The following is a 19,586-nucleotide window of genomic DNA, read 5'->3' as shown; positions in this document are numbered from 1 at the left end:
GAGACAGGTATGATTCAGTGTTTACCAGGAGACAGGTATGATGCAGTACTTACCAGGAGACAGATATGATGCAGTGCTTACCAGGAGACAGGTATGATGCAGAACTTACCAGGAGACAGGTATGATGCAGTACTTACCAGGAGACATGTATGATGCCGTGTTTACCAGGAGACAGGTATGATGCAGTACTTACCAGGAGACAGGCATGATGCAGTACTTACCAGGAGACAGGTATGATGCAGTGTTTACCAGGAGACAGGTATGTGGCAGTACTTACCAGGAGACAGGTATGATGCAGTACTCAGCATGACACAGGTATGATGCAGTACTTACCAGGAGACAGGTATGATGCAGTGCTTACCAGGAGACAGGTATGATGCAGTACTTACCAGGAGACAGGTATGATTCAGTGTTTACCAGGAGACAGGTATGATGCAGTACTTACCAGGAGACAGATATGATGCAGTGCTTACCAGGAGACAGGTATGATGCAGTGCTTACCAGGAGACAGGTATGGTGGTGTTGCCGTTGTTGACTGAACAACTCTTCTCCTCGGGGTTGATCATTGTGGGATAGACGGTCAGGGAGGCACTGGTGTTGACGATGGGCCGGGATCTGTGGTACATTAGATGGGAGCAGAGGCAGAAGTTACATATGATAGAGGCAGACCTTTGGGCTGAAGTTACATATGATAGAGGCAGACCTTTGGGCTAAAGTTACATATGATAGAGGCAGACCTTTGGGCCGAAGTTACATATGATAGAGGCAGACCTTTGGGCCGAAGTTACATATGATAGAGGCAGACCTTTGGGCTGAAGTTACATATGATTGAGGCAGAACTTTGGGTAAACCTCTTAACTCAACACTTTATTAAAAAAAAAACAATCCCTCAATAGTTTGACAGATAGAAGGTTATGAGTAAAATGAAATTACCTGTACAAAATCGCCTTGTCAACTCCGAAAGCACCAACAATAAGATCTGTTGTGAAAATACATTTCTAGTTCATAGACTACAAGTAAACAATAAGTACACAGTATAGGCACACTCAGAACTATGAGAGATGTTTTTTTTAAATTCACTGGTCTTGTCACTCACCTGGGTAGCCATTCATGTCCTGATCCTTAGCACCTCGGAGTGAGAATCCAAAGCTGGCCGGCACTGTGCCTGAAGCCCATTGGCCAGCTATGACCTGAGAGGGTGTGTTCCTGAGCCCACCGGCGAATCCGTTGTAGATGAGAACCAATCCCTGCTGGTCCTCTCCACCGAAAGGACAGCTGATGGCCAAGTCTACCAATCAGAGAAGAGGAGAGAACAGGAGAAGACCGTGAGATCACTCAGAACTTTCCAGACTACTAGGACTTTGAATGAACTACATGAGACCAACAAAAGCGACATGTAGTAGTCTCAAAAGCAATAACCTGACACACAAACGGTCCATAAGAGATGGTTTCACTTTTCAATCAAATAATGCTTCTGTCCCTTAACTTCTTCGATATAGGGGGTGCTCTTTTAATTTTTGGATAAAAAAACGTTCCCGTTTTAAACAAGATATTTTGTCACGAAAAGATGCTCGACTATGCATATAATTGACAGCTTTGGAAAGAAAACACTTTGACGTTTCCAAAACTGCAAAGATATTATCTGTGAGTGCCACAGAACTGATGCTACAGGCGAAACCAAGATGAAATTTCAAACAGGAAATGCCCCAGATTTTGAAGGCGCTGTGTTCCAATGTCTCCTTATATGGCTGTGAATGCGCAAGGAATGAGCCTACACTTTCTGTCGTTTCCCCAAGGTGTCTGCAGCATTGTGACGTATTTGTAGGCATATCATTGGAAGATTGACCATAAGAGACTACATTTACCAGGTGCTCGCTTGGTGTCCTCCGTTGCAATTATTGCGTAATCTCCAGCTGCGTGCATTTTTCCTTTTGCTTCAGAGGAGAAACCCAACTGCCACGAATGACTTATCATCGAATAGATATGTGAAAAACACCTTGAGGATTGATTCTAAACAACGTTTGGCGTTGTAATGACTGAATTTTCGTTTTTTTTTTCTTAGCCAAACGTGATGAACAAAACGGAGCGATTTATCCTACACAAATAATATTTTGGGAAAAACTGAACATTTGCTATCTAACTGAGAGTCTCCTCATTGAAAACATGCGAAGTTCTTCAAAGGTAAATGATTTTATTTGAATGCTTTTCTTGTTTTTGTGAAAATGTTGCCTGCTGAATGCTAGGCTTAATGCTATGCTAGCTATCAATACTCTTACACAAATGCTTGTGTAGCTATGGTTGAAAAGCATATTTTGAAAATCTGAGACGACAGTGTTGTTAACAAAAAGCTAAGCTTGTGAGCCAATATATTTATTTCATTTCATTTGCGATTTTCATGAATAGTTAACGTTGCGTTATGCTAATGAGCTTGAGGCTCTGATTACGCTCCCGGATACGGGATTGCTCGACGCTAGAGGTTAAAGCCCCAGTATTACCACCACACCTCTCACCATTGTATCCGTCCAGGTTGAGGTCTCCCAGAGGTGCGATGGTGCTGCCAAACCTCCCAAACACCTGGGTCCCGGTCAGGTTGAGAGTTGGCTCCAGGTCCAGTGGTCCACGCTGCAGATAGAGGTACACACGTCCCACCTCCTCCAGACGGCCGTCTGACCCTCGGGTCATGTACATGGGAGCTCCCACCAACAGGTCAGACATGCTGAAGGGAGGAGTGAGAAACACACGGTCACAGACATATACATTGTACAGACTAATGTGGCAAATTCAGGAAGCTTTCCTAAAATTCCCAGGTTTTTGAGAAATCTGGGAATTTCTGGATTCTTTTTTTTACAATTTCTCAACCCTAGTATTGACAAAATACACATTTCCCATAAAAGTAGTCATTGGCTCAGAAAACCAGTCTCACCACCACCCATATCATTAAAAAGGGTGAGAACGCCACTATGTCAGCTGTCTGAGAACCGACTCCTACTCATTCGTCATTATTGATGTTGACTGAGTTTTCCCATAACATTATTGGATAAATTAAATCTTGCTCATGGGCAAGAATATACTGTACGACAATGTTTCATTAGAATGTGATGTTCGACTCCTCGAGAACTCACCCGTCGTTATTGATGTCGGCTGTGGACACAGTATACCCAAAATAGGAGCCCATCTGAGAAAACATCAAGACATCATGTCACATACCTACAACATCACTATCTATCTGGGGTCAAAACGGCTCAAAATAGAAAAGCTGCTTTTAAGCAAAGGGGCTTCTAACATAAATTAAAGTAAATCTACTTGAATTAAGAGAGATCCTGTAGAAGAGACTACTAACAGAGACCAAATGGTCAATGAAAATGATGGTGCTTGCTTGGTCTAAGCTGTTAAGTTAGTCTTTTTTGTCATGTCTGTATAATACATTTTTATCTGAAGTAGAAAAGACACAGAAAATGCTTAATTCCCAGACTCCCAGGGTAAGCAAATACATGTATGATTTTATTTATTCAGCTGAACCAATCAGCACCATTAAAAGGGGCTCACGCTATTTCCATTCCATTTGCAGAAAGAATCATGCTGCTCATTTGGAGAAAATTGCTTCTGCACTTTAACTTCAATAATTATGCTTTACAGCAAACCACAGATGGCTTGAAATCCAGTTAGCAGAGACTTGTAAAGGAAATTATTTTGCTTATATCATCAGTGTTCCAGTACATACTGACTCAGGAAATTAAGAGTTGCCACGAGAAACAGCTAGTTATGGAACCACAGAGTCTGTCTGAAAAAAACTGTTTTGAGTTTGAGATGAGGTTTGTGGCTTACCTGTTCGCCAGTGTAGTTGAGTATGGACTTCAGATCAGTGCCATTTAAAACAGACACCTGCAGAGAGCAGACACACACACACAGAACACATGGTCAAAATCTCTGAGGTCCAACATATGTATAGTGTATTAGGCCTGTGTTACGATATTCCACTCAAAATGAGAGCGGTGATGAGGTTTTCTTACCAAACCATAGAGCATGACCCCTTTTGGGACCCCAGCCACAACATCTGAGAAGTGCACAGACAGGGGGAAAACAGAGAAAAAATTGAAGATTTAGGAGGGGAAATATCACAAAGGTCACAGCCGTCTGGAACTCTGAGAATTCCAGCGATCGCAGTCTTTCCAGCTTAGTAGCGGGACAGAATTGTGTAGGTGAGTTCAGTTTGAGTTCACTTCAGGTATAGTAAACAATCTGAACCCTTTAATGGCTGTCTGATGTGCAGCCAGGCCTGTGGAAGTCTGCGGTACAGATGTCTTTACCTTCCACGTCATCTCCACTGAATTCCCCAACTGCAACAGAGTAACCTGCAAGGCCGCAAGAGAGAGCGGACATTAGTCATATGATATCAAGCATTCAGAACCTATACACCTCCACTACTCCTGACGTGTAATCTATGGATAAAGACATGTACTTTGCCCAACTTTGCATCTATCCGCCTTTTATCAGAGGTCAGAGGGTTAGAGGGAATGTGGTGACGTTTCCAAATCATAGTTCTCAGACTCGAGTAGCCTACACAGGAAACCAGCATGGGGATCACGAGAGTGATAGAATTACGAGAGAGGAAAGTCTTACCGTGGTAGCTGTCGTCATATTTGATCTGAGCCTGTCTGGTCTGGGTCTGTCCCTCCACAGACTGCATGAAGTACCCTGGATAGTAGGCCTTGATTATCTCCTCTTTGGCTGCTGAGATCACCTGACCTGAGGAGACACATTAAGCAGGAAACAGGGAGTGAATGGAAAGTTTCTCTCAGGTTTCACACAAATAACTTCAGAATACTGCTACAACTTATTTGCTTGTGGTCCAGGGGGGTTGTCAGACCCTGTACCTTGCCAGAAGAAGCTGCCTGGTCCTCCAAGCACCACTTTCCCATCCTGAAAGCGAGAGAGCGAGAGCAACAGAGAAAGAGACAGAATCATGAGAGAGATCATGTGTTTGCAATCCATAGTATTTGATAAACCTCTGGTACTGAACTGAGAGGAAGTGTTTAGGAGTGTTACCTTCGTGAAATCAGCACTGAATCCCCCCTGACAGTAGCCCTGACCACCCTGGTTAATGAATTCTGAAATAAACAGAGGCAAAGGTTGATAAATCAGTTTGATACATGAATGTTTCTGATTTGAAAAAGCAAATGTAAAGATCCATAAATTGCCTCATATTAAACCAATACTTCAGAATGTAGATATTTTGGAAATATTTTTAACCTTGACGTGATGACTCAACTGGGTATTTTGTACAGAACCAAGCCAGCCAGCCATTACCGGCAGTAGGGATACACTTGGTCAACACGGGATAACAGTTGACTGCATCTGATAAAGGTACATTCTTTCCCCACAGCCAGTGTGTGATGTCGCTGGAAGTGTTTACTCAGTAGGGGTACTTGAGACTATATACATCCCTTTTGTTGTGGCCTTCAGGCGCAGCACTTAACCCCTGTCTAATAGCCTGCTGTGTGGACAGCTGCTGTGTCAGAGGTAGGCCACAGGAGTAACCTGTAGTTGGGTAGTGGGGTATTCGGTCGGCAGAGAAGAGCATTAGAAAATGGATGACGTCTTTGTGAAAAACCAAGAAGGATTACCTGTGCGACAGGGAGCATATTCCACAAACTTGGTGAAGTTCTTGACAGAGAGGTAGCAGGTTCCCGTGGTATCTGACTGGGGCTTTTCTGCTTTGGTTCTCCAGGAGTAGAGGGGGGCACAGGCCTATATGGGGGGGGGGCATAGGAGGGAGTTGTTTTTTCAGGTACAACAACACCCTGTGTAACTCGATGGAGACCCAGAGAGAGGTTAATGTTACATCTGGAGAAAAGTCACAAATGTAACCAAATCCAGGTCACGTCCCTCACAACCATCAAAAGAAAAACGACAGTCATCTCAACTTCAATGTCACAGGAGCACAAAACACTTCTCCTCTGAGAGACCAGTGGAGGTGAAAATTGTAAGAGTCACAACAACATGATAGACAAAGACCTTTAAGAAGTTTAAGACCAACTTGGAACAATGAATATATACAACCCCTTGACATGAACGCCAGACATCATAACAGTTGAGGGACTCTGGGCTATAGAGACCAACGTTGAAAGTAAACTGACTTTCTCAACCTGGTCTCAGTCTCTGAGTGTCGTCTTACCAGAATGGTGTCTCCGTGGGAACGGATGGTGGCGCCGAACCACTGGTGGGACTTGACTTCAGCCTGGTAGTCTGTGCCACTGACAGTGACTATGCGGTCCCCTGGGAAGAAGACAAAACAACAACTAAACTGAGTGTATGAGTGATGACTGAAAAAAGCCCCTAATGAAACATTGTAGATCTTCTCTTGGAGGCTCCAGACAACGTCATCCAGACATCTGCTACTACAGGACTTACTTACTGCATCATTAAACACAAACACACATCAAGTTTCTCATGAAGAACTTTCCAGAGAGAAACAGAGGAAAACTAGAAGGTATTTGGTGCTCACCAGAGCCTTATATTCCTCATTATGGCTCTGGTCCTCACTGTTCAGATGTCAACCTGAGTTCTCTGACTGGTCCAGCACTGGGTGACCACACTGACCATGACTCTGTTTGGCCACCTGGCCTGTAACCCAGAGCTCTACTCCATCGCTGTCTGAGACCCAAATGGCACCATACTCCCTATATAGTGCACTACTCTTGACCAGAGACATGCACTATGTAGGGAATAGGGTGCCATTTAGGATTCAGCCTCTGTGACAGGACAAGACATGGCTGCAGGAGTCAGGTTCAAACAGGTTCAAACAGGACGTTTTATTGGCAAGACTGATGCAACATCTGTGTTGCCATGGTGAGAAACAAAATCCAAACAAATCGGTTTATACAGTGTACATACCGTGAAACATCCTGTAACAAGTATTCTAAACGCTTGGAATTCGGACAAGACGTATCCAGTGGAACTTGTACCCAGCAACCGCACCCCAGCCCACTTCTTTTTCCCACTAATATTCTCCAGTGCTAAACCACAAGTGTTGCAACAGAGCCATATCTATCTGTCGGGGAAGGGGGCCTGGTGGTGTGAGCCAGAGGTTGTGACCTGTGGATGTGAGGAAAGCAGGCTGTGTTTCAGCCTCCTCTGCAGGCTGTGTGTCAGCTCTGGGTGAGGGCCTGCTCTGCTCCATGTCTTGGTGGAAGGAAAGAAAGAAAGAGGGGGGGACTGTGTCCAAGGAAAACAAACGCTCTGGCTCTGCTTCTTCCTAGCAACCTCTTAGGCATGCATCTCTCTCTCGCAAGTGTTCCCTCTCCCTCTCCACTTTCTGTCCATCCCTTTGTACATCACTCTCTCTCTTGTTCTCTCTGTTCCTTTTTCTTCCCCTCTCCTGCTTTACTTCCTCCTTCTCTCAGGGAGTTTGGTCTCCCCCTGGCCTGGAAGGAAAGCAGTGGGGATTAGGGTCCTTTAATAACGTCACAGTAGATATAACGTCACCAGGCTTCCCCTTCAGCATTACTCATGGGCTCACAGCACCCTGTTCCCTACCATAATACATGTGGTCACCTCCATCATGTGTGGAAAGACACGCTTTAGCGATACCACAAATAACATGCCTAACATTAAAAATATCTCAGAGGCTTGTTCCTTTAACTGCACAGCAATAATCTGCACTACTATTTTCATAACTCAGGGGCCTTTGTTTTGATAAAGTGAGAGGGTGACAGTGAGGAGACATGCAAGCCAAATAGGACACACTACCCCGGCAACCATGAGTATCAGCAGGGAAATCAATCTATTATTCATGTTTCAGAACTATAGTAGATGGATTCTTCTTGACCACCTGGTCACAGTGAAACAGAAAATGATATTCAACATGACATCTCTACAGTCATGTCAATGACATAATCGCTACGTTCAGAGCCCAAGACTATCAACTCCATACAGAACTGGCGTTGGGGTGTTCTTTAACTTCACTTCTCAATGAGCTGCTGTGCTCTGAGCTCTGTGTCTGTCACTGCTCTTATTGTCCATGTCAGAGGTGCTATATTGGCGTTCATACAGTGTGATGGATGGAATGATGAAAAGATCAGTAGGTTAAGAGGCAGGACAAGCCAGACAAACACGGCTTTGATACGAGAGAGAAAAATCCAGTAGACGCTTGTGGCAATGTGGTCATGTAACGTCCTTTCAGTGAACTTGGGTAGACTTTGTGCTGACGTGACTAGTGCCCCTCGACCCTTCTCTCTCCTGAGACAGGACAGCAGAGAGTAGGGTGGGGTCTGGCGTGTGTCCACAGACTCTCCCCTTTGAACTTTGCGAGAGGAGACCCATTAGAGGAGTATCCTGGGTTAGAGTACAGGGCGGATGCGGTCAGAGACAAGTGGCCAAATTCACTCATCACATTAGCTGGCCCTGGGGGAGTTACTGGTGGTAGGGGAAGATGGTTCATAGATGGAAACAGGGATCTGATTTCCCCCTGTCCCTCCCTCAGATCACTGGGCTGTCTCGTCTTATCTCATTGGAAGGGGAAGTGGAGAGGGAGGCCTCTTGGTCAGGCTCAGGGAAGACCTCACCCACACTCAGGGGAGACCTCACCCACACTCAGGGGAGACCTCACCCACACTCAGGGGAGACCTCACCCACACTCAGGGGAGACCTCACCCACACTCAGGGGAGACCCTGAATAATGTCACAAAAACAGACACACCTCTCATATAAAGGGTCAACACTAATATATTACGAGCTCTAGCCATGTCATAAGCAAATAAGGAAAACATATTTCCTTTGTCCTACAGACAGGGGTGCTAGGCTCTTGTATGCTGGCCCAGATGGCAGAATTGGCTCTTCCTCACAAATCAAATGTTCGCCTTCAAAGCCCACTGTCCAAATCCCCAAAAGACTATCCTTCACCCCAACGCCCTGCTGCCTGCTGCACATTACATCACTGTGACGAACATGGCCCTCAGCCAGCATCCAAGGATGTGCAACACATTTTATGAATCTGTTGGAAGAGAAGGGGAATGAAAACAGAAGAAAGGAGCAACCAGCAATTTGATTCCTTGAGAACTGCTGTAAAATGGGGCTCCACTGTGTGTGTGTGTGTGTGTGTGTGTGTGTGTGTGTGTGTGTGTGTGTGTGTGTGTGTGTGTGTGTGTGTGTGTGTGTGTGTGTGTGTGTGTGTGTGTGTGTGTGCCAGAGGGAGAGAACAATCTAATATACACAATACACAGCAAATTCTTCTCTCCTACAACTCTGTCACTCCTTAACTTACTCTTTCATCATTCCTGTAAAGGTTGATGGGGCCTTCAGCTGTCCAGTCACTGGAACACTGCTCCACTTCTCTGAAGAGCTCACAATAGTGAGCCATAAACCCGGGAAGGTTTACTGTATGTCTACCCTTTACATTCAGGTTGAAATGAAGCTCTTTGGCGAGAACAAATATATAATTGTATTTATTGTCATTGTATGTAGTGGCCGTTTCTTTTGATTGTATATTTGTTCTCCCTATATGCCCTGGAGTTATATACCCTGGACAGAACACATACTGTATCTAGCCTAAAGGGAAGATACCCTTGTCTAAAACACTCCAAAAACACGTTTTTGTCCCAAAAAGAAAGGCACTAATGACATGCTCAAAGGGATCAAATCAAATAAAAACTATTAGCACATTTTCCGAATAGAACAGGCGTAGACTTAACAGTGAAACACTTGCTTACGAGCCCTTCCCAAATAGTTAAAAAATATTATTACAAAATTAAAATAGTAACACAAGAGGAATAAAATACCCAAGAATGGAGCTATATACAGGAAGTACCAGTACCATATCAATGTGGAGCTATATACAGGAAGTACCAGTACCATATCAATGTGGAGCTATATACAGGAAGTACCAGTACCATATCAATGTGAGGCTATATACAGGAAGTACCAGTACCATATCAATGTGGAGCTATATACAGGAAGTACCAGTACCATATCAATGTGAGGCTATATACAGGAAGTACCAGTACCATATCAATGTGAGGCTATATACATGAAGTACCAGTACCATATCAATGTGGAGCTATATACAGGAAGTACCAGTACCATATCAATGTCTGGCTATATACAGGAAGTACCAGTACCATATCAATGTGGAGCTATATACAGGAAGTACCAGTACCATATCAATGTGAGGCTATATACAGGAAGTACCAGTACCATATCAATGTCTGGCTATATACAGGAAGTACCAGTACCAGATCAATGTCTGGCTATATACAGGAAGTACCAGTACCAGATCAATGTGAGGCTATATAAAGGAGGTACCAGTACCATATCAATGTGGAGCTATATACAGGAATATCAATGTGACCAGTACCAGTACCAGATCAATGTGAGGCTATATACAGGGAGTACCAGTGCCATATCAATGTGGAGCTATATACAATAAGTACCAGTACCATATCAATGTGAGGCTATATACAGGAAGTACCAGTACCAGATCAATGTGAGGCTATATACAGGGAGTACCAGTACCAGATCAATGTAAAAAACATGACGAGAAAAATAACCTCAATCTAATGGTGACACCTCATTGCTCATTTACAAAAGGCACAAAGAAAAACAAGAAACTGAATAAGAGATGAGAAACCATGGAAAAGTACCAAATGTGAAAAACCATGGAAAAGTACCAAATCAATGTGAGGCTATATACAGGAAGTACCAGTACCAGATCAATGTGAGGCTATATACAGGAAGTACCAGTACCAGATCAATGTGAGGCTATATACAGGAAGTACCAGTACCAGATCAATGTGAGGCTAAATACATGAAGTACCAGTACCAGATCAATGTGGAGCTATATACAGGGAGTACCAGTACCAGATCAATGTGAGGCTATATGCAGGGAGTACCAGTATCAGATCAATGTAAAGCTTTTTACAGGGAGTACCAGTACCAGATCAATGTGAGGCTATATACAGGGAGTACCAGATCAATGTGCAGACGTATTTGAGGTAGATATGTACATGAAGGCAGAATAAAGTGACTAGGCATCAGGATAGATAATAATATATGCAGCAGCATATAATGAGAGTAAAAGTATATGTGTGCGCATGTGTTTGTGTTGTATCGGTGTGTGTGTGCGTGTGCGTGCATGTGTTTGTGTTGTCGGTGTGCACGTGTGCGTGTGTGTGTGCGTATATGTAGTGTGTGGGTTTGTGTGTACGCATCGAGTTTCCAGGAACCAACGTGTCAAACAAAGGATCAGTGAAGTAGAACAGAGACACATGATCACCTGCCGGCCACAGGAGCTTGGAGGCCATGGACCAGTGGTTTTAAGAGCTTAGAACAGGACCACGGTTTGACCAGCTTAACGGTTGCTAACCATCCTCTACAATCTCCAGTTCTCAAGAGTCTCACGCTCCAGTCACCAGTCAAGACAATAAAAAGAGAGGAGTGGATGAGAGGTTTATGTTATAGGAAGCAGAGAGCCGGGACGGAGCGAAAAGGACAGCTGGCATTCTGCTGTGATGTTTGACTCAAACGTTAGTGCTTAAACCACTTGTGAGTCGATAAGTCAATGTAATTCAGAACATGTTCAGACTGCAAGAGCGAGAAGGCGTGATCAAGACCTAAAGCAATGAGGTCATATTGGGTCTTACCTTGATTGTCAAATTCAATGCTGTGGCACTCAGATTGGCCGAGACTCCATGGGCAGAAGTACACAGACCCGCCCTCTGTGATGTTGAACTGACTGGTATTGGCCTTGGGAGCGCCAATCACTACACTGACGCTGTAAGAAGAGAGAAGAAACATGCAGTCATTCAAATGTCATTATGTCACCTCTACCTAACATGCTTCCTCCCCCAGCAACATAACAGTAGAAGTATAGCAACTTAGATCCACTGAATGAGTTTGGTATTATTTTCTGTCATTATAGTTTGTTAATATCTGCTCTTGGTCTGGTATCAAATGAAAATACATTCCAGACCTTCTATTCAACAGTTTAAGCATGATGCAGAGCTCGTAAAGTGCCTTCAGACCCCTTAACTTTTACCATATTTTGTTACGTTACAGCCTCATTTCAAAATGGATTAAATTGTTTCGACAAAGCGAAAACAGGTTTTTAGACATGTTTGCTAATTTATAACAAAATAACTGAAATAACTTTTTTATATACAGTACCAGTCAAAGTTTAGACACCGACGCATTTATTAATTTTTACTATTTTCTACATTGAAGACTAATAGTGAAGACATCAAAAAAAGTGTTAAACAAATCCAAATATATTTTCGATTTTAGAATCTTCAAAGTAGTCACCCTTTGCATTGATGACAGCTTTGCACACTCTTGGCATTCTCTCAAACAACTTCATGAGGAATGCTTTTCCTACAGTCTTGAAGGAATTCCCACATATGCTGAGAACTTGTTGGCTGCTTTTCCTTCACTCTGTGGTTCAACTCATCCCAAACCATCTCAATTGGGTTGAGGTCAGGTGATTGTGGAGGTCAGGTCATCTGATGCAGCACTCCATCACTCTCCTTCTTGGCAAAATAGCCCTTACACAGCTTGGAGGTGTGTTGGGTCAGTGTCCTGTTGAAAAACAAATGATTGTCCCATTAAGCACAAACCAGATGGGATGGTGTATCGCTGCAGAATGCTGTGGTAGCCATGCTGGTTAAGCGTGCCTTGAATTCTAAATAAATCACTGACAGTGTCACCAGCAAAGCACCATCACACCTCCTCCCCCATGCTTCACGGTGGGAACCACACATGCGGACTTCATCTGTTCACCTACTCTGTGCCTCACAAAGACATTGGAACCAAAAAATCTCAAAATTGGACTCATCAGACCAAAAGGACAGATTTCCACCTGTCTAATGTCCATTGCTCATGTTCTTGGCCCAAGCAAGTCTCTTCTTCTTATTGGTGTCCTTTAGTAGTGCTTTCTTTGCAGCAATTTGACCATGAAGGCCTGATTCACACAGTCTCCTCTGAAAGGTTGATGTTGAGATGTGTCTGTTAATTGAACTCAGTGAAGCATTTATTTGGGCTGCAATCTGAGGTGCAGTTAATTCTAATGAACTTATCCTCTGCAGCAGAGGTAACTCTGGGTCTTCCTTTCCTGTGGCGGTCCTCATGAGAGCCAGTTTCATGATAGCGCTTGATGGTTTTTGCGACTGCACTTGAAGAAACTTTCAAAGTTCTTGACATTTTCCAGATTGACTGACCTTCATGTCTTAAAGAAATGATGGACTGTCATTTCTCTTTGCTTACATGAGTTGTTCTTGCCATAATATGGACTTGGTATTTTACCAAATAGGGCTATCTTCTGTAATCGACCCTTACCTTGTCAAAACACAACTGATTGGCTCAAATGAATTAAGGAAATAAATTCCACAAATTAATTTTTAACAAAGCACACCTGTTAATTGAAATGCATTCCAAGTGTCCACCTCATGAAGCTGGTTGAGAGGATGCCAAGAGAAATATAAATATAAAATATTTAGATTTGTTAAACACTTTTTTGGTTACTACATGATTCCATATGTGTTATTTCATAGTATTGATGTCTTCACTATTATCCTACAATTTAGAAAATAGTACAAATAAAGAAAAACCCTTGAATGATTAGGTGTGTGCAAACTTTTGATTGTTACTGTAAGTATTCAGACCCTTTACTATGAGACTCGAAATTGAGCTCAGGTGCATCCTGTTTCCATTGATCATCCATGAGATGTTTCTACAACTTGATTGGAGTCCACCTGTGGTAAATTCAATTGATTGGACATGATTTGTAAAGGCAAACACCTGTCTATATAAGGTCCCACAGTTGACAGAGCACGTCAGAGCAAAAACCAAGTAATGAGGTCGAAGTAATTGTCCGTAGAGCTCCGAGGCAGGATTGTGTTGAGGCACAGATCTGGAGAAGGGTACCAAAAAAATTCTGCAGCATTGAAAGTCCGCAAGATCACAGTGGCCTCAATCATTCTTAAATGGAAGAAGTTTGGAACCACCAAGACTCTTCCTAGAGCTGGCTGCCTGGCCAAACTGAGAAATCGGGGGAGAAGGGCTTTGGTCAGGGAGGTGACCGAGAACCCGATGGTCACTCTGACAGAGCTCCAGAGTTTCTCTGTGGAGATGGGAGAAACTTCCATCTCTGCAGCACTCCAACAATCAGGCCTTTATGGTAGAGTGGCAAGACGGAAGTCACTCCTCAGTAAAAGGCACATGACAGCCCGCTTGGAGTTTGCCAAAAGGCACCTAAAGACTCTCAGACCATGAGAAACAAGATTCTCTGGTCTGATGGAACCAAGATTGAACTCTTTGGCCTGAATGCCAAGTGTCACATCTGGAGGGAACCTGGCACCATTCCTACAGTGAAGCATGGTGATGGCAGCATCATGATGTGGCAATGTTTTTCAGCGGCAGGGCATGGAGGACTAGTCAGCATCGAGGGAAAGATGAATGGAGAAAAGTACAGAGGAGATCCTTGATGAAAAACTGCTCCAGAGTACTCAGGACCTCAGACTGGGGCTAAGGTTTTACCTACCAAGAGGACAACAACCCCAAGTACACAGCCAAGAAAACGCAGGAGTGGCTTCAGGACAAGAATATAAAAGTCCTTGTGTGGCCCAGCCAGATCCCGGACTTGAACCCGATCAAATATCTCTCAAGAGACCTGAAAATAGCTGTGCAGCGACACTCCCAATCCAACCGGACAGAGCTTGAGAGGATCTGCAGAGAAGAATGGGAGAAATTTCCCAAATACAGGGGTGCCAAGCTTGTAGCGTCACACGCAAGAAGACTCAAGGCCGTAATTGCTGCCAATAGTGCTTCAACAAAGTACTAGGTAAAGTGTCTGAATACTTACGTAAATGTGATATTTCCGTTTATATTTTTTTATACATTTGCAAACATTTCTAAAAAACTATTTTGGCCTTGTACTTTTGGGTATTGTATGTAGATGGGTGGGGGGGGGAACAATTGAATCAATTTAGAATAAGGTTGTAACGTAACAAAATGTGGAAAAAGTCAAGGGGTCTGAATACTTTCCGAATGCACTGTATATATATATCTCACTGCTCATAAAGCTATACCCCTACTTCCAACATTCTAACAGGTTCTAGTACAGTACTATGTCACATAACATTGTAACCATGTGCAATTGTTGCTGTAATGTGTGCACAAGACATTCTCTCCCTCTCTGGGTCACACACACACATGCGATCTCTGTGGGGCAAATTCGATGGGATAACAAGAAAGCAGAAGGCCTAAGTGGGGTCACACTGTTGTTTCCACAGCTGTATGGCCCTTTAGACAGACATCTAGCTAAACCACTTAACCCTGCAGTAAACTAATAGCAAAGCCAGGACTGGTACAGACATATAGCTGCTGTAACCCTGAAGTAAACTAAATGCAAAACCAGGACTGTTACAGACATATAGCTGCTGTAACACGGAAACCCCTTCAGCAGATCTACCAGCAACGAGTGGTCTTACAGGGGAGTGTGAGGAACAGCCAACCAGGTTAAAAATAACTGGGACAGAATATTCAATGACAGAGGAAACCCAAAACAGCCAGGTAATGAGAACTTTTAGACAATCCACTGAACCAGGACATATTGCCATGGCTCAACTGACAGACATTTTTTCCAGTAGACAGTCTGGCTGAACCAGCACAGTGTAGTCATTACCTCATCGAGGCTCCAATTATCCCATCATCATCACTGGCATGGTGCTGGACAGTGAAGTGGGCAGAAAACAGAAGAGATGAGGGCAGTGAGTGTAGAGTAGAGCCTAGAGGGGTCTTCCTAAACACAGGAAGAGCACACCCTTTCCTGCTCCAGGTCAGTCACCCAATGATGCGTGGTAGTTTACGTTATCGCTAAATTTAAATATCTTCCCTCAGGGGACAACTACTCAACAATTTCCAGTCCAGACTCAAGACGATCCACCGTCATTTCAGAAACCAGCCTTGGTGAAACCATACTTTCATCCTAGTCAGACTGCACTGCTTTTGTAGAGCTACGACACGTTCCCATCTTGGTTAGGACTTATAGATGGGTCTTTTTACATAGAAATAAGGTGTGGTAGAAGAGACTATTGGAGTACAGAGAAGAAGTTGGCGTCAGCCAGGCCTTATGGTGTTAAAAACTGAGGCCAAACAGGGGGCCAGGTCATAAAGCTGAGGGTATAGAAGAGATAAAGTGCAGGCCAAACCCAAGTCAAAGCTTTGGCAGAAATCCTTGGTTTGTTTTGGAAGAGGGAAAAGAAAACATGGCCGTCCGGATTTGGGGGAGAGAGAGCGAGAGAAGTGCTCTGGCCCTGGGTTTAGACTGAGGAGGGTAGCTCCCAGAAGAGTAGACAATGGAGCTCTGGCTGTAGAATAATGTAGATCACAGAGAACCTTTGCCATCATGGATTCCCACAATGAGACAGCTGACAGGCTCTCTCTCTCTCTCTTCACACTCACACAGATATGAAGTTTGACACTAGAGTGTTCACTCCATAGCATATTCTATGGTTCATCACTTGTTCATTGAAGGGATAATCCAGCCCAAACCACTAATTCCTATAAATAACACTAATATGTGAAAACAAATTTTATGAACAAATGTTTCATTTTGTCATTATAACAAGGTTGGTAGAAACATGTGGACATTGTTTTGGGAAATATGTTGCAGCTCAAGCCTACTACAAACCCACAATGCAATGCTTTCGCTTTCTGTGCTGGCTGACTAGCCTGAGGAAAATAGGCAGGTTTCTCGACTCCTACCCTGACACTGAGATGGGATTGCGTGACGATTAGCTTAGTAACCACGTAACGCAGCATTACAACGTGAATGCGATGGGTCAGTCAGTTGGGTGGGACATTTCTCCATTCATTGCCCAATGGGATACCGATCTCCTCCTTTCTGTAATATCTCTGTCTCCCACAGATACACAGGGTGCATTGCAAAATGGTACTTGAAGGAGAAACAGAGTTGAATAATTTGGTACACTGTTTAGATTGAGCACATCTAAGCGAAATATATACATTGTCATGACGATATAGGTGGATGGATGTGTTCTAGTATGCCCATACCATCTATTGGCTGATGTGGTGATCTGAAGAGCAGGTCATTGTTTTAAAAGCATCATGAAATGTGATCGTGTGTTATACCCCCATCTCCAGTGACGAGAATGATGTAGCTATGACGCTGTTCCTACACGATTTCCTGATTTTCACAGTCAGACCACTTAGAAGTTAAATCATAGGGATTTCATTTTTTTACCCACTGACAGAACATAGACTGTCACCAAATTGACAGGAGTTTCATGATTTTTATTTCTAGGGGTGGATTATCCCTTTAATAGCCCACTGCTGCTGTGGAGTTCTGCTTAGTCCATTCATGTCTCATATCTCAATGCTTCCCCTTCCCCTTCCCAGAACACAAGTTTGGCTGTGCTCCTGTGTTCCAAAATGTGCTTTTGAGCAATACCCTTTGAACAAATTGTTTTAAATATTGTATAATTTGAAGATATAAAAATTAAAAATCAGTACAGTTCAAACATGTTTTTTTTTTTTTACAAATCCTTGTCCAGGGGTAAATTTAACAAAAGCCAGTAAGCACAAAATCCCAAGCACTAAAATGCCAAAGAAAGTAGGCTTACTACATCTATTGAGAATCTGATCTGAATACATGCTAAAAGTATTCTGTGGTGGCATCATTTCAAAGGGAAAAAAGTCAACAAGGGGGAGGTGCTTTAATCAGCAAACTGGAAACAGGGGTGTGTTTTTTCACCTCTCTCTCTCACACACACACACACACACACACACACACACACACACACACAATAACACATTGATAGTGATCTGAAAGTATTCTAAATAAGGAATAATTAGTATTTAATGGGCCTTTATCTGGCAGGGGATCAGTCTAGCTAGAGTTTGAATTGTGATTTAGAAACGGCTTTGCATACAGAGACTGAGGACACTGTCTGGCCCTCTGAGGATAAGGACAGAGCAGAGGAGAGGTATACTATTTTTTATATTTCACCTTTATTTAACCAGGTAGGCCAGTTGAGAACAAGTTGTCATTTACAACTGCGGCCTGGCCAAGACAAAGCAAAGCAGTGTGACACAAACAACACAGGGGATAAACAAACGTACAGTCAATAACAGAATTTAAAATCTATATTCAGTGTGTGCAAATGTAGTAAGATTAGGGAGGTAAGGCAATAAATAGGCCATAGTGGTGAAATAATTACAATTTAGAAATTAAACACTAGAGTGATAGATGTGCAGAACATGAATGTGCAAGTATAGACACTGGGGTGCAAAGGAGAAAAAAATATATGGGGATGAGGTAGTTGGGTGGGCTATTTGCAGATGGCCTGTGTACAGGTGCAATGATTGGTAAGCTGCTTTGACAGCTGATGCTTAAAACTTATTGCGGATCAGTGGGACGCTAGTGTCCCATTTCGACAACTTCCGGTGAAATTGCAGAGCGCAAAATTCAAATGACAGAAATAGTTATATTTAACATTCATGAAAATACAAGTGTCATACATCAGAAAAAAGCTTAACTTCTTGTTAATCTAGCCGCTGTCTCAGATTTCAAAAAGGCTTTACGGCGAAAGCACACCATGTGATTATCTGAGGACAGCGCCCAGTACACAAAAGCATTAAAAACATTTTCCAACCAGGCAGGTGCGCCACGAAAGTCAGAAATAGCGATAAAATAAATGCCTTACCTTTGAAGATCTTCTTCTGTTGGCACTCCAAAAGGTCCCAGCTACATCACAAATGGTCCTTTTGTTCGATAAAGTCCTTCTTTATATCCCCAAAAACTTAGTTTAGCTGGCGCGCTTCATTCAATAATCCCCTGGTTTCCCTCCTTCAAAATGCATACAAAATGAATCTCAAATGCTACCAAACTTCTCCAAACAAGTCAAATAACGTTTAGAGAGGTCCTAATTATAGAAGGTCAACATAGGCCACTTTCACTAGTGAAGTCACAAGGCGCGATCCTCTGCCCAGGCGTTGCGGATGCATGTAAGATCTTACAACGCCTGGATAGATATTTTACGTATCAGCTAACCACATCATATGTTTTAGCAATTTGTCAGTCAATGACACAGTCGATGATGTGGCATGCAGCAATTGGCTGATGCAATGAGGTCACTGTGGTTCTAGACTGGCCAGCAGATTCACCACAACTCGTATGTAGTCATAGCCTGCATCGAGGTGACAGCCACAATACTTCAGAAACATGCTGGTAGAGGTTTGGTTTAGGGTCAGCTAAACCAAAGCCAAGAAACCCACAATCCTGCACTGGTGCAATCATAGGAAGGGTTATTTTCATTACGACCTAATTTCGACATAGTTTCCCAAAAAATGTATTGTGTTCATTTTGGCATCATATTTTCATGTTGAAATGTAACAGCATAAAGTTTAGTACGGAGACTTTGAGCAATCTGCTGCTGGGAATGGCAGTGTGGGTGGAAGAAAAACATTAGTGGCTTTCCTGCGTCTTCCGAAGTGAGACCCACCTCCCCAATCAGCAGCCCACTAACGATCCCAACCAACTCCAGTCTGATGGTTTCAGCGTTAATTAAACTAATTGA

The 19,586-nt window shown here is 43.2% G+C and overlaps 1 protein-coding gene across 1 annotated transcript in view; it reads right to left on the bottom strand.

Annotated features, from left to right (window-relative positions):
* The window catches only part of LOC139416712 (integrin alpha-5-like), a 100,490-nt gene that overhangs the window by 58,050 nt on the left and 22,854 nt on the right, over window positions 1-19,586 (bottom strand). The window contains exons 2-15 of the mRNA XM_071165704.1: window positions 11,637-11,767; window positions 6,176-6,276; window positions 5,625-5,748; window positions 5,047-5,108; window positions 4,875-4,920; window positions 4,621-4,746; window positions 4,308-4,352; window positions 4,011-4,054; window positions 3,826-3,882; window positions 3,123-3,175; window positions 2,511-2,716; window positions 1,097-1,288; window positions 934-979; window positions 502-615 (exon numbers count right to left, since the gene is read on the bottom strand). Coding sequence (XP_071021805.1) covers window positions 502-615; window positions 934-979; window positions 1,097-1,288; window positions 2,511-2,716; window positions 3,123-3,175; window positions 3,826-3,882; window positions 4,011-4,054; window positions 4,308-4,352; window positions 4,621-4,746; window positions 4,875-4,920; window positions 5,047-5,108; window positions 5,625-5,748; window positions 6,176-6,276; window positions 11,637-11,767 — 1,347 coding nt within the window. The remainder of the gene's footprint in view (window positions 1-501; window positions 616-933; window positions 980-1,096; window positions 1,289-2,510; window positions 2,717-3,122; window positions 3,176-3,825; window positions 3,883-4,010; window positions 4,055-4,307; window positions 4,353-4,620; window positions 4,747-4,874; window positions 4,921-5,046; window positions 5,109-5,624; window positions 5,749-6,175; window positions 6,277-11,636; window positions 11,768-19,586) is intronic.

The sequence above is a fragment of the Oncorhynchus clarkii genome, chromosome 9 (assembly GCF_045791955.1).
Source record: "Oncorhynchus clarkii lewisi isolate Uvic-CL-2024 chromosome 9, UVic_Ocla_1.0, whole genome shotgun sequence".
Lineage (NCBI taxonomy): Eukaryota > Metazoa > Chordata > Actinopteri > Salmoniformes > Salmonidae > Oncorhynchus > Oncorhynchus clarkii.
This window is presented reverse-complemented; position numbering and strand designations above follow the sequence as displayed.